Below are 24996 nucleotides of genomic sequence, written 5' to 3'. Positions count from 1 at the left end.
TATATAAACTAAACATATTTCATGAATCAGTTCGCGCTATTTTAATTGATGTTTTGGGTAAAAAACGCGTCGCAGCACGGCTGGTTCCAAAAGAAGTGTATTTACAAACTTTGGAAATCAAAAACAATTTCCAATGATTTATCTTGGTCGTTTTTACTACGAAATTTTATTTCTAACCGCTCTGCATTAACTTTTCCTAATATATGCCTATTATATTGTACGTAGGAAAATAACTTGATTTTCCCCTGATTCCTCTAAACTGGAATACGCTGTATTAATTAAGGTCATTTACATACCTGAACCCTAGCTTCCGTCAAGTTAATCTTCATCGCTAAATCTTCTCTAGTAAAAACATCTGGATAGTGTGTTTGCGCAAAAGCACTTTCCAACTCCTCTAGCTACAAAATCATATTTCCAGATTAGAATATTTTTTGCATTATACAGCTGTACCTACCTGTTGCAAGGTGAATGTCGTCCTATTCCGCCTTTGTTTCCTTCTAACGAAAGTGTCGTCGTGGATTGCAGGATGGTAAGAGTAACTTGTGTCTGAAAAAAGGAAATTTTCATAAAGATCTTAAAAAGAATCAACTAAATCTATGAAAATGACATCAACTGAAAAATTATTTTGTTTCCTTGAAATTCATTCGCTGCTGAATATATACATTATAGACGATAAATCAGAATATTGGTTAAGTACAGTACACGGGCTCTAATACTCATATATGTCATAGTAAAAATAAGTGGCTATAAAACGCATTCGATAAGGTAAATATTGAATTATGAAATTGCACACTCACGTGAATAAAATACCTAAAATTAATGTCGAATTAAGAGTAATGCTTGGAAGCATCTTCATGAGGTATTGAATATATCCAATCTAAACCATCATCCGAAATCACACACAACAGCTTTAAACAGTAACTCTTTGTATTAGCTCGATTTAAGGAAAAAAAAGTTTTATTAACATTTGCTTTGAGTTTATAACTAACAAACCACTTTTCTCTACCTGTTCCGAAACTGTGAAAAATACATCCTTGTGTAACACAACTAAAGTGGTGTCGTCGACAAATAAAATATATTTTTCAGGTGACAAAAAATACTGGATGTCATTAATAAAAATCAAACATAATATTGGTCCAATAATGGAACCCTGCGGTACATCGTGCTGAATTACTTCATACTTTACCGGTCATAATACACTGTGGTCTCTCCTGTAGATAAGACTTAAGCAATGTTAATGCCAAATCAGTTATCCCATAATATTGCAACTTTTTTAACAGTAAGTCGTGTGGATCCGCCTTATCACCCACCTCAAAACCCCCGACCTCATCCCTCACGACGTGCGACGCCTCGCACAGTATCAGATGTAGAACGTATAGGTCTAAAACCAAATTGACTATCACATAGAATAAAACTGTTTTCAAGAAAATTGTACTATTTATTTTTGAATAATACCTCTATAACTTAACAAAAAATTTGAATCATTGAAATTAGCCGATAGTTGTCAATTAATTACATCTGTATCGCCTTTTTATATAAAAATCTAACTTTTGTCCGCTTAAAACAATGGGGATATATTTCTTTGCTAAAACAGGCATAAAATTAATACGGAATGTAGATATATCCTGACTAAGAACCTCAACTTTCTCGTTAATATTGTTAATGTAATATATGTTGTCCCAGTCGATATTATTAATGTCTCTGATAAAGTCATCAGATGAAATTTTTTTAATTATTTACTGTATATGAGTCGTTATATACTGGTTATGACCAGAGCTTACATAACATTACCAATCCAACCAATACATTTCGTAGCTATAATTATTTCACTTCGTTTTCTTGGACTAAGCGTACTTTAAAAGAATTATTTCTTCCTGATACTTTTAATGTGTGTCTCTCTGATTACACACAACTTGGGTGATTCTTTAAAGTGCGAACAATGGAGATAATGGAGGCCTATAACAGGTACCATTAACGCATAATCATATCATCACAAAGCGCATTAATAACCTCTGACCTGGGACGCGCGCAGAATTATCACTTAGTTTCAGCCTACGTGCGTAACATTCAATGAAGGAAATAAAATCTTACATCCATGACAAGTGGATGCCACACAAAGAGCATTATACACCTTGTTTCAAATCTATGTACTTGAACTCTAGCTTTAAATGTACCGTAAGTTTATTTTTAAGAATGACAGTTCTTCTTATACTGTTTTAATTTGTATGCATGTATTTTAAAGACAATTTTAATATTTGCCGTAGATGAATCATATTATTTCCAAAATATTAGCCAAAAGGTCTTAAACTATAATGAGACTGGAAAAGCCAATGTGAATGAATTATATTAGACCCTGGTTGGAATAGAAAAAACAGCGAGGTGACGAATTAAAGAAGATGTTAAGAGAAACATATGACAAATTGGTGAATATTTCCTACAATCTACCTTTTGAAGTGAAGGAATTTTTCGAAATTGAAATATTAAGAATTAACCAAATAACACTAAACAATTATGAAAATTAATTGGAACTGCAAGTCGAGATGAAACGACATAAAAATGTGGATGCAAAAATTATACGAAATCAAGGAAAAATTTCAGAGGCATCTTAAAAATGATGCTACTCAATAGTCAGAAGAATCCAAAATGGGCTCATTACCCGGTTTCAAAGACACCACCTACGCCCAGATAAACAGAAGAGTACGACGCGAAAAAAATGGTTCTGCAATTCAAACTAAGCCAGATTTATGTAAAAGTCGACCGAAAGAACAAGATGGCTGCAAGATGTGAAGGTGACCATGGCTTGTCTAGACAGAAGCGCCAAGTACATAGTGAACATCTACAAGGCAGTCATGCTGTTTGTAGTCCACAGATTCTTTAGGGAATTGGATATAAAGACATTAAGGACGAAAAGGAATGTTAAACAATTAAGAAAGTTTGAGGCAAAGTAATCAGCTCCATAGAAGATACATTGAAGGAAACTTACGGCCGTCGTGAAGAAACGTATCTTTGGGACAACCATTTTGTTAGAATGGAAAGTTCAAGAATTGGTTTTGAAAGACGTCAGCAATTCCATGAGAAAAATCTAGTTACAGAAGAAGGCTTTGAAAGTAAACTAAATATTGGATAAGTTACGACAATGCCCTACAGAACAAAAACTGGAAAAATATTTGGGTGGAGTTAAGAAAGGACAAAGTAGAAGAACTGCACTGCATCCATAACGTCGAGGAACAGAAGGTCACCGAAATATATAGAGAACTCAACTCGACTATTGGAAATAGACGTGCTTATGGCAGAAATAAAAAGGTTTCTGGTATTACATCTGCCGGACGAAGAGATCGACCCTAAGACTCAAAGGAAAAGGTCCAGCCAAGAGAGCCATATGGATCTAACCGAAGAACTGATACCGCATCAGACGCTGTTCTGCAGATACGAAGTTCACACTGTCAGTAACTGGACGTTTGGACTGTGCACTGTTTAAGTTGTGATTGAGCTGAAATCGCTACTGATGCGGAAAAGTGGATTAAAAGCTAATGTGGCAAAATAAAAGACATACTGAACGTCAAACTTACCCTATTCAAAAGGACACAATATTCTATATATCATTAAATGGCTGTAGAATTAGAACTAAAGACTCTAGTGAAAACTTAATGTTTGAATGAAGATAAGTACAATGATGTCATCAATACTTTCGCTAATAACAAACACAAATATTAAGCATATCCTAAACGTGAACAGATCCAGTCATATTCAAAGGTTCAAGTCCAATCACATTCAAAGGTTCAAATAAGTAGTAATTTTGAAAGTAGCCAAAGTAGTTGATGATTTGGGTGCATAAATAAAACCCTCTACCATGAAATTTAAAAAAGTGATGAAACTATTTTCAGAGGAAGGCAACTATGATGTCGAGGAAGTGAAATTGTGCTCAAGATTTTAAATAAAGTAGATGCATCCGCTGAAAAGATTTCGGAGCTCATTAGGGAGGACAATAAATCTGTGTATAGTAGTTACATGTTCAAATTAGAAGTTAGAAACCATAATTTTTCTAATAGGCATATGACTGCAGTTTGAGTTCAATGATTTTTACGAAAACCCCTTTGTACTTTTAAGAATACATTAAAATTTTCAACGTATTTGTGGACAATACGTTTAGATATAGTAGACCATACATAGAGTGCACAGATTTATAAATTTCAATTGAAGGTAAGGTATATAGAGGTATATTTACTTAGAGGAACCTTTGACATATTGAGAACATTTGGAAGAATACCCTTACTTAGGTGCAGCAATGGAACTATCATATTAAAAACGGAACTGATTTCTTCAATAAGTCAGCGTTATTTAGTATGTCAGATGTAGAGCTTTTTAAATTAATTGCAATATTATAAATTTCACTGACATAGCATAGTTCTACAAAATTAATAGTCGTGTAATGAAGAAGAGAAGGTAAAAAGCTTGATTACAATAATAAAAGTAATTTCAGCGCTGCAGCAAACCGGATGTTAATATTAAATCAATAAAACGTTAAATGTTTGATGAGTTTGAAATAAGCGATGTTTGCGCGCGGTTTTAATTCGCGGAGAGCTGAGCAGATTATAAGATTAAATATACAATTTCTCTGAATTAAACATGAGATTTTAATTAATATATCCTCAGCATGGCGGTAATCATATTACGCATAACTGAAATTAAAGTTCTGATGCGGCGGATTCTGCTCAAAAAGTTACCGCTGGCCTCTTCAGATGATGAAAGCACACAGAAATGTAATCTCGTTTTCTCATTTGAATTTTTTAAAACTTTTATATTGAATATTATTAGGCTGAATTTTTGAGCCTCTTTTTTTAAATTTCGTTACGTATCAGTTACGGTAATTTGGAAGACGGTTTTACGGTTAACGTTTCATCGCAAATGTAAAGTTTTGCTACTAATTTGATATACCTATCAAATGATAGTAATATGTTCATTACATATGAATTGAAAGTACATTCGAACATTAAACTAAACATTTCCGGTTATTTAAAATTAATATACAATTTCCTGTCATATTTCTAATAAAAAAGCTCTATTGCATTTTCTTTCTAAAGTACAGTGTTTCTGAATTTTATTATTTACTTTTCATTCCAAATTAATTTAAAATGAACATAATAAAATATTAGCTATCTTAATTATTATAAGAAAAAAAACAAATTTGTTATAGCAGGTGCTGAAAATGTCTACCATTGGCAGTAACATACAAGACGATCTTCGCCTCAACAAGTGTCGTAAAGGGTTTTTCAATGAAAACGATATGAATTTAAAATGAAATGAAACTAAAATTATTTCGGATGTTCAATGTTCAATCTTAATGCATCAACTGTTTGTGGTTTGTTTGCATAGACTTTAGGTTTCAAATAGCGCCAAAGGAAGTAATCTAAAGGAGTTAAATTCCGGCTTCTTGGAGGCCAGTGAACAGTTGCATTCTTTGAAATTATCCTTTCGTCAAACTTCTCTTGCAATAACTCGATAGTTTCATGAGCAGTGTGACATGTGGCACCATCTTACTGGAACCACATATCCTCCACATCAAGTGCATCTAAATTTGGCCACAAAAAAATTCTTAACATTTGTCGGTATCGTTCACCATCCACTGTAACTGCATCTCTTACCGCATTTTGGGGAAAAAAATGGTCCGATGATGCCACCATGCCATAAACCACACCATACACTTACCTTGAGCGGATACAAAGACTTCTCGTGAATCTGAATGAATGGATTGTTTTCACACCAAAACTGGCAATCTTGCTTGTTAAGGGGGCGATTTAGTATGTATATTTTTACCGTGTAACAGAGCTTCAGATGAGGACACAAATCGTCGAAGAAACTAACATAATTGAATATTATTATATATCAATGTATTCGCAATGGTTCCCGCTAGTGAGTGAGATAAATTTCAATGCTCATGAGAACAGAAGAATAATTTAAATAAATGCCAAAGTACCTCAATTTTAACCATACTGTTAGTCTGCCAATATATTCCATTTACAACGGAACTAGGTTAGGCACAATAACCAAACTACTTCACTCACTAGAACGGACACCTAGGATCATTTGTATTTAATTTTCAGATTAATATTTATTAATAGTTCTATAATTTGTGTCCTCAAGTGAAATGACAACATTTTACACCCGACTCCATTTTTAATATGTATCTAAATCAGAATTGTCGAGTTTCCTACCTATACACAAGATATTTCTAACAATTTTCGATATAATTAGTTTGTACACTCTCTCACAGGTGTCGCTACCCTTGAAAATGAAAGTGAAAACACAGAGTTGGTTTATTATAAATGCGTTCTAAAATAAAGCATAATAAGTCTAATATTATCTTTGATATACCTAGTAGTACCTAAGTAATGATTTTGTAAAGCTTAAATAGTACGAAAATATAACGCATAAAAAAACAATAATATGTACTAATTTGTCTTTATTAATAATAAAGATTAAATTTTACGTACAGGGTGTCCCACATAAAATCGTTATTTATGTTTTAATAAATTTACAGCTTAAAAATTAGCCTGGCTCAGATAGATTTCTTCTTCAATCTACAAATCTACAAATCTTCAAGCTACTTAGCGGTAAGAAGGAAACCACTGGATATTTAATGAAAAAAGTTACGACCAAAAAAATTATACATTCTTGAATATAAATATAACTAACACGATTTTAATTTCATATTGTCTTGACAATCAACTTTTGCTTATTTTAGTCACTTACTATCGAAATAAATGAAATAGACCCCTGAGTTTGGAAACCGATATTAAGAAAACGTAGGGGCAAAAAATTTGAAATTTGGACCATATATAGCCTCACTATTACTCTATTGTGTGCTAAAATTTCAGTTGGTTTCGTTATCCCATTTGTTAGTTATTAATAAAAATGTTGAAAAAATCACGGTTTTCTGCATATAAAATTATTGGTACCTCTCACTTTAACTCGTCTTAATTTTTTTGTTAACTGATAAAAAAAATCCAATTTTTACTAACGATAAGTTGAACCATTGTCTTTAATATTGTAAAGGTCATTTGTCTCAAAAGGTCTTCTTTTTTTATTTTTAAGTGAAACATAAGGGAGTGCTATCTCCGTAAATATGGCATTCTTTAAAAAAAGAAAAAACTGACAGGTAGCAAATAACTGTAAACAACAATTTGAAAAAATATGTTAAAATAATACAGTTATAAATATGATATTCTTAAAAACAGTATCGGTATGGTCAATTGCGTTCACGGTCCGATGCAGAGTATACAGTATAGCCTTTATAACTGTATTATTTTAACAAATTTTTTCAGATTGTTGTTTACGGAGATAGCATCCCCTTCTGTTTTGCTTAAAAATAAAAAAAGAGCTTTCGAGACAAATGACCTTCACAGTACTAAAGACGATAGTGCGACTTATAGTCAGTAAAATTAGAATTATTTTTGTCTAATTTTTTTTCCTGTTATACGTTTTCAAGCGACCTCTAAAAAATAAATATCAACGAAGTAACAATTTTTTTTCATTAAATTTGATCAACAAAATAATAGAAATTAATTACGAGACACTTAATAAATGTTTCGAGGCAAAATTTACTACCGCACTGTGAGTATCAAATATTTATAATTTTTTAATTTTTTTTAAATTTTTTATTTTTTAGAGGTCGCTCAACTCTGAAAATTAAAATAATTATGAGTGACCTTTAGAAATTAAAATATCGATTTGAAATTGTCAGAATCGAGATTTTTTTCAACCTAGAAAATGATAAAATAACGGGAAAAAAATTAAAAAAAAATTCAATTTTTGACGATTTTAGAAATTTTTAAAAATCTTGAGCGACCTTTAAAAAAATTTTTTGAGCTGATTTTTTGAGGGGGCTCTTAAAACATGATAAACTTACATATTTTCACAAGAGACACGAAAAAAAATCGTTTTTTTTTTTTGGACCACCCTACTACATATTATTCTCCAAACGTAATTAGTAGCAAGTTTCTATATATTTTAGTAATTAGGCAGTGTTTTTTAAATTAATACGACTCACCAAAGTAAAAAAATAATTCAAGTTAAATCATTTTTACTGAAAATAGCAGGTAATTTACGTATCGGATTGTTAACGTGAAAATATAAACATTAGACTGTTGACTATTCCTGTTATCCTGTTATACGTTTTTTAAGCTTTTGAAGATGAAACTACTTGTAATTTTAAAAATTATATCTGCTTTTATAATAAAGGAATGGTAATTCTAAGATTGTTTAAGCTTATTAACTAAAAATTATTGCCTACTTAATAAAAAAATTATTATTGTCCTCGATAATCTATTAATGATTAATAAAATCTTTACTCTCTTTCCTTATAAGACTGTATGTACACAAATTGGAGCCGTTCCTGAACAATCGGGCGCGAGGCCTGTTAAAATATCGCCCAGCGTGTTATTAAACAACACACCTTGAAGCGTTGGCCGCTAGAGCTAGAGCAGCACTTGCCGGGGTACCGTTTCGTGACTCACGCTGGGCGATATTTTTTGTACAAAATCCCGTCCTTAACATATCCACTTAACCAAAAATGAGCTTCATCTGAAAAGATTTCTTTTTTGCAAAATTAGGATCCCAAATTCTCGACGCCGACGATGGTCCTGTGGCTTAAGTTCTTGGGTCAAAACAATTTTATACGGGTGTAAATTCAAGTCTTTCTGCAAAATCCGCTAAGCTGTCGTATTTTTAAGCCTTAACTGTTGAACATGACGAGGAATTAATAAATTTAGATCCTCTGTAACACTAGCTCTTACAGCAGCAATATTCTCAATAGTTCTGTCATTTCGACGTCTTACTAGTGTTATTACATCGCCATCGTGAGGAGTAAAATTATTTTCAAATTTCTCAACAATGCGACGAATGGCAAGCAAAGAAGGGCGATTATTTGGACCAATTTTCTTTGGCGCCGAAGTGTTCACCGTGGTTACCATATCGTTTCAAAATCATATCATTCTTATTGAAAAACCCATTAGATTTTCAAACATTTTAGGCATATCTGTCTGACTTGCTGTCATACACTTATGATTCATTGTCTTAAATCCGCTCTATTTTCTATTGGTGTTTCATAAACAGTGGATTTGAGATGATCCCATTCTGGATTCAGGAACAATTTGGAGGGTAACTCAGTATACTGAGCTACAGCGCTTAGGCGTCATTGGGCCCTTTGTGTATCTTCCCAACAAGAGATCAGCTCTACTGAGCCGTCAACCCATAAAAAGTAATCAAACAGATTTAAGTCAGGGGATCGAGCAGGCCAAAGGTAGAGTCAATTTCATCTCATCCATTGCTTGAAAAAAAAAAATACTGAAATCAACTAGCGTTCCGTCATAAACACATAAACACAATATTCTGTCTGGCTGTGACTGGAACAATTTCCAGAACTTGATTCATCTAATTTTATAACAGTTCTTTATAAGTATCCCCATTAAATCTCAATGGTAGAAAAATTGAAACAATTAAGAAATGACCCACAATGCCTACTCATTTATTGAAAACCAGTACTGGTCCCTACTTTCAATTCAAGTGGAGTATTTTCATCTACATAAAAGTCATTATTATAATAATTTGTAAACAAAACCTGACTGAAAAAGTAATAAACATATTTGGCATCCATCGACGTATTTATATTCGGAGGGGAAAATTGGAATAAAAACTTGCACGTTGTATGTGTTTGTAACTGGTCTTTCAAAATTGTCCAAATTGTTTTATGTTTCACTGGAAGATCACGTGCAATGTTTCTTGTGCCAATGTGGGGACTACTTTCAATCTCTATTAATATAGCCTCCTCCAATTATGGTGTTGGTAATGGGCCACCCGGAACTTTATTGATGTAAGAATGGTCCATAGGTACATGATAAATTTCAATAAATATTCTTCGTTTTGGAAATGTTCCTTGATATAACTTTTTAGCTCTATTTTCATTTCCGTTTACTTTACCGTAAATAAAATGTATATCTGCCATTTCAAAATTGGAATACATAATTTTAAACTCTTTAGAGTTGCAATGTAAAAAGTAAATAGAATTTCTTAAGTAAGTAATTTAATCGCTTGTGAAATTAATATCACGTTTACTAAATAACAGTAACAGCCCACTATTCAAAAATATTAGAAATATTAGCATATATTTTAAAATTAAAAATAAAAATAAATATAACTCAAACATGGTCTATTCTATGAAGAAAATAAATATATCTAATATACCTTTTCTTATTAGAAATATGACAAGGATTAAATGCGCCTATTAATTTTACTGAACACCCACTGGCCTAGTTTTTAACTTTCATCTGCATACTTAGTCGGCAAAGTACCCAATTAAACAAAAAGTAAATATTAAATATGGTAATGAAAAAATAATAGTGATATAGTTTTTACACATTTCATAGTTCATTAAATAAGTGAAATTTGTTACTTTACCGATTTTTATTCCTTAAATTTTTCTAATCTACTTATAGCTTCAAATAAATATTTAATAAGAGTGAAATTATGAATATTATTCATAGAAAATTGTATTTTACGATCAATAGAATATTCATTTTTATATTCAATAAATTATACATTCACCCTGTATAAAACATAATTTCTCTTCACAACTTATTTCTCCGAGAAACGTCTTAGGTAATTAGATGAAGAAGTGACCACAGGTCAAAGTTAGAAAGTTTCAAAGTGGATTTCGGCAGAAACGAGATAACTCCATGTAACACAAATTCTGTTAGGATTATTAGGTTTGCAAGAAGCTTACAACATGCCAAATATTAACTAAATATTACATTTCCTCTTTTTCACACATGTAGAAACTCTCCGGCCGTTTCCAAATAGAATTTCGATTAATATTTGGCCTCAATCCCGGAAAATTGGTATAATTAGTGCCGATATTATATTTATTTTGAAATGTGTTAACTATTAATCTCAAATTTAATCTAGCATTAAACAATTTTAACAAATATAATTTAGTAAGTTTAGTCAATATGCTCTTGTTTACAGGGTGTTAACGTTCATGTTTTTACATTTAATTTATATAAGTACAATATTCATACTCATATGTTGTTATTGCTATTTAGGTATGATAAATTATTATTATACAAATTTTTCACTTGTGATATACAGGTTCGGAAAGTCCCCATGGTACATCGGCCGTTACGTGAGAGCGATAAAGTAAGTCATAGAAATCCGTGCGATAGACAAGGATGGTTACATTGAAGACGTTTCATAATCTGAATAGTCACTCCCACTTCTAACCCGAAACGGGCGGTGACTATTCAGATTATGAAATGTCTTCACTATAGCCATCCTTGTCTATCGCACGGATTTCTTTACTTTACTTTGTCGCTCTCATGTAAAGGCAGATGGACCATGTGGATTTTTCAGCCCTGTATAATGAAGTTTCCTTAACCACACCGTAATTTATCAAGTGGCATTGTCACGTTTGCTATATGTATATAGTGTGCACCCTGAATACCGAAATAATTAGTGAAAAAGGGGTTATTTTTTCAGTGGAGGACATAATGGTTAGTCTTGAACTGGCTGTCGGCCAAGGGTGATCAAATGCCATTTCTTTATGAGGCACTGTTCTTTCGGTATAGATAAAATGGCTTTGAATTGAATCAAATATTTTATTTACATCCTGTCTAATGTTCTAATTATTTTACGTTCATGTAAGATTGAGTTTATTTGTACACTGAATTTCAAGATTCTTTTTAACAGTTAAGAAACAGTACAAGACACAATCTGACCACTTAATAATGATCTGTGAAGTTTTTCAATGAGGAAATCGTGGAAATAATCAAGCTTTGACTTAAAAAATGGATTTACCAAAAAATAAACACATTTTATAATATACACCTTTTCAGTGTTATAATATATATTTTTTAAGACAAAGATTTATTTGAAATAAAGAAGTTTGGAACAATGTATTTGGGTGACTTGTCCTTCATCGGTTTTCGACTTCATCCTCTTCATCCATAACCCCGTGACCCCATGACCCCGTGACCCCATGATCCCGTGACCCCGTCATCTGTGACTCCATTACCACATCACCCGTTAACCTCGTAAGGCCGGTACTCAGTAACCCCATAACTCGGGATGTGCTCGAATGTAGAACCATGAAACATGTGGTTCTACACTTCTACAACACAGAGGTTCGAAACTACATGATTATGACTTGGCAAACTTCCTTAAATCCATAACCCAATAACCGCGTAACCCCACAAACTGGGTGAATGAGGACTACAAAACTCTGAGGATTTGAATCCGCAGTCTTGTAACTTTCTTAACCCGGTGCAGACAAACTCTGGAGCAGACAAGCTCCGGGGCATACAAGCTCCAACATCATAATAGTACTACTGAGTTTTCGTTATCAAAGTTGTTCAAATAACAGGTTAGAGGTTATGGTTCAATGAGTATATGGATTTTAAGTTTTTGCAGTCATTGACTGCTTAAGAAGGTTTGAACTCTCGAGAACTGCTTTCTAAAGGAGTTTCTAGATGTTAGGGTCGGGGTTCGAAACACTAACAAATCAGATGGGGTTACGGGGTTATGAACCTATGAAATTATAGAGTTGTATGTTCTGTTATCCAATCAGTGATCAATAAAATCAGTTTGTAATCTGGAAAACCGCACTCTAGAGGAGTTTCTTGATTTTATGGTCAAAACACGAGCTGATCCCGGAGATCTATTTTAGACTCGGATTCATGGAATACATTGATCTGGACCATTCTTTTTATTTTGTGGCGTTGTTTTATAATATTAAACAAAAAAAAAATAAGTTTGCGGTTACCTAACTCCCTTAATACTGTTTTCTCGAAAATGAGTCTTAGAAATTTTTTGGTCATGATATCCAGGTATCTTGTATATTGCTGATAGTATTTTATAATAAAGTATTCATTTACTTCTAATCTCATCTCACATAAAACTTTAAGAAAAACATAATTAAATTTGTTAAAAGTACCCTTTAACATCTTTTTATCGCTCGCACATGTTCTCAAAAACAGATTTTTCTAATAAATTATTATATCCTATAACCATGCTGGGTTTTTATCTGTGTGTATAAATTCATAAAAATCCAACGCCCTCGCCCGGCACATCAAGAGATTTATTCGGAATTCAAAGAATGCCAATCTTCGATAATCCAGGGCAGCGATAGGCATTAATCAATGGAATCACATGTAATTTGTCGCGGCACATCAGAACGTTATACAATAAAGCAGTATTGCAAATTTCACAAAGGGCATTGTTTGGTTTCCATCGACACTCTCTGCGGAGATGCGATTAGGTGTCATTTCATTCCGACCAATCCCTGTCAACTGTTATTACTTTCTGATTTCGCATTCCATTTGCCGTGAAACAGCGACGAAATGCGATAATCACGCATAATGCTCTAAATTTAATAAAAATAGGGATTTGACGGCGCCCTTCCTCCGTCATTATTGTCAGTGGTGTAGTGATTGAGTGAGTTTATCCGATTTGAATTATGAATAAGGTTTAAGTAATAAAAATTTAAATATATTGTTAGCAAAAAATACGACAAGTAAAGATATTTGTTTCTTATACAGAGTGTTAAAAAAGAGTGTAAAATATTTCAGGAGGTAATAGTATGAACCAAAATAAGCAGAAAAGTCTTAATAAACATGGGTCCGCAAAGTAACGGTTGCGGAGATATGGACCACTATTCGTTTTTCAAACATTTTATTTTATTAGGAATAAACCGACAAAGGAAGCTTTTAACAAACAAAAAACAAAGTTACAGAAGATGTTCAAAGTGCCCTCCGTCCATTTCCAAGCAGGCACGACATCTTCGTCTCAACGATATTCGAACTCTTTCGAAAACACCCTCCTTGGTTTGGATTTCTTGACACTTTTGATTAATCCGTAGCTGCAGCTCTTCCAGGCTATTTACAGGAGTACCATACACTAATGTCTTCAAATATCCCCAAACAAAGAAATCTAGAGGGTTCAGATCAGGCGATCTTGGAGGCCATAAAACAGGTCCGGCCCTTCCTACCCATCTATGTGGAAAAGTTTGGTGTAAATGCTCTCTAACGGCCATGGAAAAATGAGCTGGAGCACCATCATGCTGGAACCACATTTGTTGCCTCTGATTCAAAGGAATGTCTTCCAAAAACTCATACAGTGTGTTCTGCAGAAAGTTGAGGTAAGCAGCGCCTGTTAATCGGTTTGGTAAAACAACAGGACCTAGAAACCTGTCACCTACAATACCCATCCAAATGTTTAATGAAAAACGTGCCTGATGTCCAGATTCTATTAGAGCATGAGGATTTTCGTCGGCCCAAATATGCGTATTGTGAAAATTAAACACTCCATTTCTTGTGAACCCGGCCTCATCAGTAAAAAGAATGTTTGCAAGAAAACGAGGGTCTTCAGCATCATGACGTAGAAACCAGCGGCAAAAAACCAAACGTGCTTGATGATCATTTATTGGATTTAAGGCCTGTACTCGTTGCACATGGTATGGATAAAGCAGTTGCTCGTGAAGGATTCTCCAAACAAGAGGACCACTAATTCCTACCTCGGCTGATATTCTCCGCACACTCGTACCTGGATTCTGCTCTACCAGTGCTAGAATTTCTTCTTCTGCTCTAGGAGTGGATACCGACCTTGGTCTTCCGGATAAATGGCACTGTTTGCTCAAGGAACCGGTATCACGCAATCTTTGGTGAATTCTTCCAAACATGCGTTGTGAAGGAATCTGGCGATTTGGATAAGCGTCAACATAAAGACGTCGCGCTTCGGTGGCGTTCCCATTAGCACGACCATACATGAAATGCATGTCTGTTAATTCTGCGTTAGAGTAACCAGCCATAGCGAAAGAAAACTTGTGCACTGAGAACAACTGTCAAATACGTACTGTTTATTTCACTAAACATCAACCAACTATTATAAGAAAATACACAACGTTTTTGCAAAATAAAAAAGGGGCTAAAAAACATAAAACATTCCATATTTCCGCAACCGTTACTTTGCGGACCCATGTTTATTGAGACTTTTCTGCTTATTTTGGCTCACACCTCCTTAAATATTTTACACTATTTTATTAACACTCTGTATACAATAATTTAATATTTTCTTCGATATGAGTATTTAACGATTTAACAAAATTGCATTTTGCTTCTGTTAAGTAAACAGAAAAAATATTTGACTTCTTAGGAATTTTTTAAGAGTCCTATTTGCTATACCCGATTTGTTCCATCTGTCTCTTTAGCCAAACATCACATCTGTTGAACATGTAGGATATCATTAAAATGTTTGGTTAAGCTTAAAACCTGAAATATACTTCATTGATAAACAAAAAAGTTCGGTTTTTGATAAACGGGTTATTAAAACTACATATAAATATTTTTACTATAACGCTTGTATTTACTTGTAAGGCAGATTAGAAATTTTTGATATCTGGTGAGTAATGACGCACAAGTAAATTAGTAGTCGCATTCACTTCTTTCCATCATTTTACAACAATAAAACAAATTTAAAAATTTGACGACACCCTTATTTTATCGTGAAACAAACAAAGATGAAAAAATGTTGTTTTTATATTATTTAATTATTTAAATATGTATGTGGTTTTCTCATTAATAATATTTTGGATAGATTATTTTTATCTGTTCATGATGATAAATGAAATGTTTACTAGATATTGCAGGTGTTGTTTTAACATAGAATATTAAAAAAAAACTGGAAATTCACATAGGACTTTAGCATATTTGTAATAATTTTTATACACAAAAAATGTAAATGAATTGAACATACATGATACATTGTGAAGAACTATACGTTTAAATGCATATTTTCTTCTTGCTATGTATTCTTACCTTTTACGTTGTCCTTTTACATTTTAAAATGTATTATTCTTAATCCCTTATGTATTTTTAATATTTTGATGTAAATATACCAATAAAAGTATGAATTTACATGATCTGTTTGGATCGACCAATCCGACTGACAATGTCTAGTTTTTACAATGTATAGCCTTTCCGATCTCAATTGAAGAACCAAGAGGTTGGCAGCATGCACCAGGTTCGGTCGCTGATGCAGCAACTCGGCATTGAAATATTTGAAAAACTTGTTCCTATATTTATTTAGCCATACCCATATACAGGTCTAGTCGAATTAAATGTGGAGATGGTAGAAATGTACCTGTATACGCCCAGTTAAAGAATGCGCGCGCGGGCAAATGGCTTATAACACAGTCGCATTGGGCGACTGGGCAATGAATCTCAGTTCTTGACAGGTGGTTAACAAATTACCTAGCAGTGCAGAGCAGCAAAGCGGAATTTGGTGTGATTCAGGTAATTTTAATTTATTATAGGCACTTTCAATTAGCTAATCATTCATATTACAATTGCGAAAGGGAGAAATAAGAGGGATACTTTGTTTACTATTATTATTACAACATGGCATTTTAGAGACCTTTTGAAACCGAACAAAACGAAATTTACCATCAATATAATAAAATTGTTAGAGGACATAAATAATTAAAATATGTTGTTGACCAAATGAACATATAATAGAAATTTTCTACACATTATATACAAATTATTATAATTTTTTACCTTTAGCAGAAAGCTTTTTTAGAGACGCCTATGAAACACATTAAATTTTATTGCTGGGCGTTTTATACATATTCAATTGACTTAGGAAAGAATACACTACACGCGTGTGTAGAGAAGTGTGCTAGTTGTTCAGTAGGCATGTTTACATTCATTTGTGGAGTAATAATATAGCATAGTCTTTAAACTACCTAAATATGTTATTTAATCTGTCTTGGAAAAATATTTATGTATGTAAAAAAGTTATCCTTTCTAAAAATATTACAAACTAATGAAGTTCAATTTTTCTTCTTAAAAATACTATAAAGTTTTCGTGTTTCTTAGTAATTTTACACTTTAGGTGTCGTAAATATCATATATCGATAATCTAAATTTACATTTTGGGTGAATTACAAAAAAGTGTACAATTACTCGTAGATATTTAATCTTACTTTACTTGCATGATGTACCCTGGCATTTGGATAAATGCTATCAATATGGTTAAGTATACAAAAAGTTCGTGATATTAAAAAATTTATCGATAATACAGAAACGTAGTTGTCTGTTCTTAAAAGAAGAACCAGTGCTGTCGCAACATAAACATTTGAAGAAAAATAAGTTGACATAGTTCCAAAGAAAGTGTCACTCTCTAAATAAATGTACCGAGTTGAATTATCTTAAAAAACTGAAGAAATAGTGAAATTTTATAATTTTCAAAATTTTTAAAAATAAATGTAGATCTACGTTCATTTAAACCTTTTTTTATTTTCAGCTAGAGAATCAACTATCAAACACAGAGTGTAGCACGGAAGATGGAATGTTGTGTGGAATTCGTATTTTGATTTTGCTATCAATAAAACCATCCTTCTCTCCTCCCTGTTGATAATATATCTATTCTAAAAAACGCCAAAGTTTATTGTCACTTTCATCTGGCAGAACTGCAGAAAATGTTAAATACTAAATATTACACTAGATAAGGACAACAACCTTGATTGATTACAAAAACTAATGCTTTGGTTGTTTAAGCTGGTTGCAGGTGATGTATTCTCTTAGCAAATATTTGGCAAACCTAAAGAGATGTCGTATCGTGCGGATGGTATATATCGATACATTCGAAAACATATCTTCACTTGCCAAATATTCGTCAAAGATTCATTTCTACGGAATGGAATTTTTCCAAAATGTCAAGTACACGCGACTGACGTACAGCTAATTGGTAAATGTACACATCGTGCATATAACGTTTAAAAATATTTGTGGTAAAAGTATTTGTCATATCCCATCCAAATAAATGTTTGTAAATATATCTGTAAAAAATCTGTAAATATTTGACAAGTATATGTGCGACCGTTGTTGCAAGAAAGATGCACAACTTTTTTTAGCTTATGCAAAGTATGAAGAAATTTACATTGTCGCCTTTTCTGTTCTCTCCTCTATCCATCTCTCCTCTGTAAAGTAGGATAGATGGAGTTTTTCATTAAGTTATTTTTTATGTATGTTAAAGTTTATATTTTAAAGATTCCACTTTTACCACAATGTTGCTCAATGTTTCAGTTGTGTTGATTTTTTCGTTAATAAAATAAAAAAAAATAATATTTTTTTTCAAAATGATGTCCATTTCATCTCCATTTACCCTATCTTTTTCCTAAACCTATCCTTTCAATGAAGGATAATATGAATGACATCTAGATATAATAAAATATATATTTTGTTTTGTTTTCTAATTCATTCAAGAAAACAATCTAGAAAATGTACAATACTATTATTAACGATACTGTCTTTTTTACATAAAGCACTATCTCCTTCCAATTTTTATATTGATTTACAATGTAAACTGGATTCTAGGGTACTTACAGTAGCGTAAATACTGCATTTACTCTTACAACAACATTGTAAGCTCAGTAATTCAATATCGCTTTTGTGAATAAGATTAAAGATAATAATCACAGGTTGTCGGACTTATTCCTTTTTGTGAGAGGTCAAGCTAATGTGATAACTCGTATAATCCACCCCAAGCTGGCATGTGGTGCTGAAATTTGTTATTAGGGGACTTATATCTCTAGGGGCTAGTAGGTACAATAAAATCTAGTGGCTCTCTACATTATGCTAACGATGATTACTGGTATATAGAGGTAACTTAAAAGGGCATTAATGAATAATTACTAACTTCCAAAATACCGTTCTCTATTCAAAATTAGCACTGGAGTAGACGAATTTTCTAACTGATCCCATTTAACTTTATACCCGTATATTTTATTAAAAACGTAAAAAGTATAACAAGTGTTGGTAATATTTTTAATTATGTGTCAAGTGATATTAGATGATGGTCTACCTCGGAGAATATTTAGAGCATAAGTTTTAAAATCCATTTCATATACAGAGTAATTTTGTCTTGTATTTTGGTTCAAAATACAGGGCGTTACTTTTAGTTGGGATCAGTTTTTAGGAGTAATAGTACGTGATCCCAAATTAATCTAAAATTATAAAATACCAGATAATATATATGACTCGGATGCAGTTGTATCAGCGCATTTATCAGTGTTGCTACTTGTTAATTTTTAAACCATCTGATTAAAATTAAGGAAGCAAAACTGTAATGGAAAATAAGTTTATTAAACAAATTGCTGTTGTATGACTTACAACAGTTATTTTAAAGTCAGCATATTTTTTTGATGTCAATACAGACGAAGTACTGAACATTTTCTAGCGTTTTTTTTAAATTAATATTTTTTGCATGATTTATTTACTAATAATGGTATGTAGATAGGCATACCTCACTAATTGTAAAACAATTTTACATATTAGAATAGACAAACATTAGAAAATAAAAATTTAGGAAATAAAAAAAGTTGCTATCAAGCTTGGGAAAACAATTCAATGGGATTTGGCCAAAATGTTGTTCATTTTGTTTTTGATAGAAACAGGTATTACTATTATTTTAAAGCACTGTATTTAGTTTTTGAATCTTATTCTCAATAAGCTTTGACTATTGCACACTGATGGGACCTTACATAATGGCCAATCACGAAATACTTTGATTTTTTGAAAAATATGTTAAAATGTTTACTTGAAGATATACCTCTGAATATAAGAAGAACGGTTTAGTATAAGTGGAATAAACATTTCGAGCATGTACCTTAACCATCAAGATCCCCAAGTTTAAATCCATCAATTTTTGTTTGTGGGGAACCATGAAATCTTTTGTTTACTCATCTCCTGCCAATAATGTTGAAGAACTACGTCAAAGAGTGCAGAAAGCAGCGGACCAAATACGACAGAACATGGATAAGATAAGACAGTGCCCTGATGCGACATGTTGAGCCGTGTTTCGACAGAAATGGAGGAATTTGAGCATACGCTTTAAAAGTCAAGTATGTAAACAAACTTATTTTTATTTATTTCATTTATTATCATCATTTATATTACTGTTTTCTGTTAAATGACTTTTACCGGTTTATAGTTTATTTTATTTAAAAGAATATAACTTTTTTATGAATGTGGAATAAAGCTACTGATAAGCACCCATTGAACAAAAGTAAATTATGAGATTTAATAACAATGAATGTCACAATCCACAAGTACGTGTACACCGCAGCTAACGGTTGTTTGAGGTATGAAAATTACGAAACAATTTGTTTTAATGACTGGATTTGAAAAAAAAATATGACAATTATTTCCAAGGGCCAAATGCAGCCTTCCTATAAAAATATGAATCTCAATCAAAGTATACCTTGTAAGGTGCAACTTTCAGGTAAACAGACGGGAAGTAGTTTTTATGTAGAGCTGGATGGATATAACTAAAAAAAAAAACAGTATCATGTGTGTCTACAAATGCAGAGGATATTTGATAAGTAGAAATATTTTTTGCAAGCAGTATATATTTTTCAAGATTTACCTACCACAATAATACTAGTAAATTGTAGAACTTTGAGTCTTTCGATAACTCTTGCTCTGTTTACAACAATTGCTGCAAATAATCCCTTCCCCTTGCCCACTCAGCCGAGCGTAAAATATCCAATTTTGTTGGATGCAGAAAAACGTAAAGTGTTGATTCCTCTATGATTTCAGTTTTATAGACGGCAGACCTTATGTATCACAAAAAAAGGCAAAAAGGCACTACTTCCTAGCCAAGAGCCTAGTGTCATAATCGTCGTATATCTTGACGAAAATGACGAGGAGCGCCATAGTGCAGAAAGTCCACTCTTTATTTCGCATCTAACGCAAGTCGTAAATTGCCGATGAAACTCCAAATATGTATGTATGTACCATCGTTTAAACTTATGGAAATATGTAACTATTGAGCTAATCTGTTAAGGAAAATTTTTGTCCAGTTAACAGAAAATCCGTTCCGAATTGCGGTTTGTCGAGTAATATGCAGATTTTCTGTGATAGTTAACCAAGCTTCGTCTGTTAAAAGTACTTCGCTTGTAAACAACTGTTGTTTTTGGTGTTGATTTAGTACTAACTTTAGCACACTTACTGATCAAGGTAGAATTATTATATTCAACTATTAACATTTGCACTTCAGATGCTAGAACATATCTTGCAAGGCCAGAAGGTTTTAAACATCCTGTATCGCGTACATATTGTACTACAGCTAAAAACCTAGCTGGTGGCGATCCATGCTGATTTAGAAACAACTGTTCATAGAACCGTGCAGCTAATTCGTAGTTTTCGCCAGCGGCTCCATACGTTACCAGCATGTCCGTTAACTCATTTTTACTGAATGGTGGGCCATTTTAATACGATTATTCACGATTATTAGTACACTCAAACCGCAGGTAGATTAATATTTCACAAAAAGATAAAACTAAAAAATAATTTAATTACAGATGGAAATCCAAAAAACAAAATAACTTAGTTTAAACACTCATTCAATAATAATATTGCTTGAAACTTAAAAAATAAAGATACACGTTTATCGTAATGGAAACTGAATAGAACTGATTATCTAAAATGGAACTAGCAAAAACAGAATGAAAAAGTATATGGTATGGCAACAATTATTCGCCTTTTTTTATATAGGATCGAGAGAACTCTAAAGGTTTTCAATAAATATACAGTTGTGATTTATTATTAACTTCAAGCACTTTTTCGCAGTTTAATAGATTTTGATTATTGAAATCGCTTGTTAATAATGTATTCTACTTACCCTTCAAAAATTCTCTCTAAATTTGTAAGCCGTCTAGATATAATGGTTTGCACATGGCGCTATCCTCTTGAGAACGACATGTAAGAATGGAGAAGTACCGTTTTGTCCAACTGGCATTGGTGAAACTGATGTTTGATTTTATTTCATCAATGTGATTCAGAAATGCTCTTGTTGTATCCATGAATGATAAACGTGTCGTCTGAACTACAACACTTTTTTAGAATTGCTGACTTCAGGGCTTTTATTTCGAAGGTCTCAATGAATGATATTATTATGACAAGGCTAAGAATAAGAAAGAAGTCATAGCTTATCCTTCAATTGTTTAGAAAACCGATCACATAGGTGCACACGTTTTTCAAAAATCTACTTTTATATATTTCCTCGTTAATTTTCGATGAACTTCTTCCAAAGCTTCTTTAACTGATAATTTTATGTGCACCGACGTAGTCTTAAAACTCAATAAAACTCTCAATATAATTGGATTCCGTTCATCTTTATCGATAGAAAAACGATGAAGTATGACGATTTCTTCATTTTCACTGATAACTAGCATCTTTTTTTCTGATTAGATTCAGTTACAAAGATCCAGCAGTTCATAATGCATGTTCTGTCTCAGCCCTTCTTCCGCCACTCCACACAGGAGATGTTGACACGTAGTTTTCAAGACGCTAATGATTTTCGATTTTCTGTTTTAACATCGTTCATAGTGTCGTCATTTAGTTCCACAGAGAATAGGGTAATCATGACCAGAGACTTGTTTAGTCTATTTAGTATCTTCTCAACTTTCATCCGCTGCATATTTTTAACTTTCTCTTGTGTTTTCCTTCGGTGATCAGTCTATCCACTAGATCTATGGGGTGTATATATAATTTGTTGCTAAATTGGAAATTGATTTTCAGAAGTTTCTTATTTTCCTCTAGTTGCTTCCTGATGTATCTGATCCTGTCTTGCAAAAGCAGAGTACCAGTTTGATATACGATTTTAAGTGCTTTCACTTTAAAAAAGGTATGCTAAACTCATCTCGATACCACTATACAAATGTTAGTTGTGAACCCAACACTTTTATCAAACATTTTATACGAAGCACTGTATAGGAACCTATTTGTTTAATGTTAGATGTTCTATCAATTATATCAGTTCGGCAGATGCAAACTGGAAGTTCTATATTTATTAATGCATTATGTTAGCAAAAAAATACGCTTTCAACTGGAAAAGGATATCAGTTCGACCGTTGCTCATAATATTTATGACAGTCTTCTCAAAAACATAAAACTATTGAAAACATGTCTGCACAGGTTCTTAACGAGAATAATAATTTAAAAATATTGACGGAGATTTGTGACTACATATTCCAAAATATATGCATTCATTATTTTATCATTAATGAATAATTAAGCATTAACAACAACTATGTATCTTTTATTTTAATATTGTAAGAATGACAAGTGCATTTAAATAACAATGGAAATATGCCTTCAATATAACATTGAATTTGCCCAACTGATGACTATGACGTTTCTCTATGGTACTCAAAAAGGAACAAATGACTATTAATATAAATACTGTTAATAGGAAAATATGTTATTGGGCAAGTACCTACTAACAATTTCCAAGAAGTTAATAATTTAAGAGTTGGAAAAAATTTGGAATTTCATACATTTTTTGTTTGTACAAAATAAGCGGCAAATAAATATTATATAAATAATCGGTTTCTTGTTGTTTGTTGGAAATTCAACTTTAATGTAACAAATATTAGGTAAAATCTTATTTACCGTAGATTTTGTACACAAAGAATATTTACCACATTACGTATATGATGTAATTTCAAATTGAAAAATGTTGAAATTGTTTCATTTGAAGAACATAAAAAATTACTTCCAATATTGTATAAACTGTAAAGAACAATATGAGAAACTACGAAAATATGATAATGTAGAGACATTTATAGAAAATCAATTTAAGAATCCTATATTTTAAAAAGCTTTTTATGTAAGTGATTTATCAAAGAAACGTGAAATAACTAAAAATGCTTCAGACAATATAAATCATTAATAATAACCTAATCTAAAATTAGCTCGTTTTATTCGAAAAGCTTTCAAGAATAGGATATCATCTATATGCGGAATGATATGATAATTTGAACGAATCACATTTCGCAAATGGTATTCGTTGTGATTTATATATAGTAGCATACGGAAATATTCATTTTTATCAAATTCGGGTGAATCATATAAACATATTTAAAATATAATAAACCAAGGTAACAGAAATGGATATGTTTCAGATAGCCATAAAAACATATATTTCTACAATATGTGTCTCCAAGTACGACCTAACATTTTTTTATATTGGAGGCTCTAGCTGCAAAAATAGAAATATCTAATTTTTCAAATTAGTACCGGGTCCTTTCACGCCATTAAATAACTTCATAATAGAAAGCAGTTTAGACAAATTTTTCTAATAACCTTTCTTGAACAGAAAAGTCCTCTCACCAAATGTATCTATTAAGTATCTAAATCTGAGTACATATTATTGATTAAACTAGGGTAGATAATAAATAAAATTAACTTAGCCAGAATCTGCTCCGCTAAATTTAGCTCGTAAAATAACACACCCAGAATTTCAGATTTTATATGGGAACCAGTGCCTGTCAAATTGGAAATAAGAATTTAAAAAATTGATACTTACATGGATGTGTTGGGGTAAAAGGATATTCCAAAGTGGGCAGCCGCGGTTGTGGAGCTCCTGGATGTAGTGCGGGCGGGCAGTGGTAGCAGAACATGCCCCTGCCACCGCCACCCGCAATCTGTAACAAAAACACATTTTAAATGTCTTTTACCTTATTTTACCTTATTATATATGAAAAATAATCCATTTGAATAACTATTGTACGGAATTTTTAAAACGAGGAACATTAATTTTTCTTTTTAACTTTTTTTTCTTATTGTCAACAGATATTTTGTCATACTATGCCCGTTTTCTGTATCACTGAATTAACCGACATGCATTTCATGTATGGTCGTGCTAATGGGAATTCCAGAGAAGCGTTACGACTTTATATTGACGCTCATCCCAACAGCCAAATCTCTTCAATTCGTGTTTTTTGAAGACTGCTCAAAATTGCTTGATGGCGGTTCAACAGATCCCATGATTCTGGAAAAAACTACCCCTGAGGCATAAAAAGCATTGTTAGCATAGATAGAGCAGAATCCGGAGGCTAGTTTCCGGAGGATATCAGCAGATATAGATGTTAGTATTCTTTTTGTT

The 24996-nt window shown here is 32.4% G+C and overlaps 1 protein-coding gene across 1 annotated transcript; it reads right to left on the bottom strand.

Moving 5' to 3' along the window:
- Window positions 1-296: 296 nt before the first annotated feature.
- LOC108915183 (dorsal root ganglia homeobox protein-like) lies at window positions 297-24511 on the bottom strand (the record flags this gene model as incomplete). The annotated part of the gene is made up of 3 exons (XM_023456098.1): window positions 24418-24511; window positions 455-546; window positions 297-398 (listed from the first exon to the last, which is right to left on the bottom strand). Coding segments are annotated over exons 1-3 (288 nt in total), but the record flags the coding sequence as incomplete, so codon positions are not given.
- Window positions 24512-24996: the final 485 nt, after the last annotated feature.

The sequence above is a fragment of the Anoplophora glabripennis genome, unplaced genomic scaffold (assembly GCF_000390285.2).
Source record: "Anoplophora glabripennis isolate ALB-LARVAE unplaced genomic scaffold, Agla_2.0 scaffold1173, whole genome shotgun sequence".
NCBI classification, from domain to species: domain Eukaryota; kingdom Metazoa; phylum Arthropoda; class Insecta; order Coleoptera; family Cerambycidae; genus Anoplophora; species Anoplophora glabripennis.
Note: the sequence above shows the minus strand (reverse complement) of the source record. Positions and strands in the feature narration are given on the sequence as shown.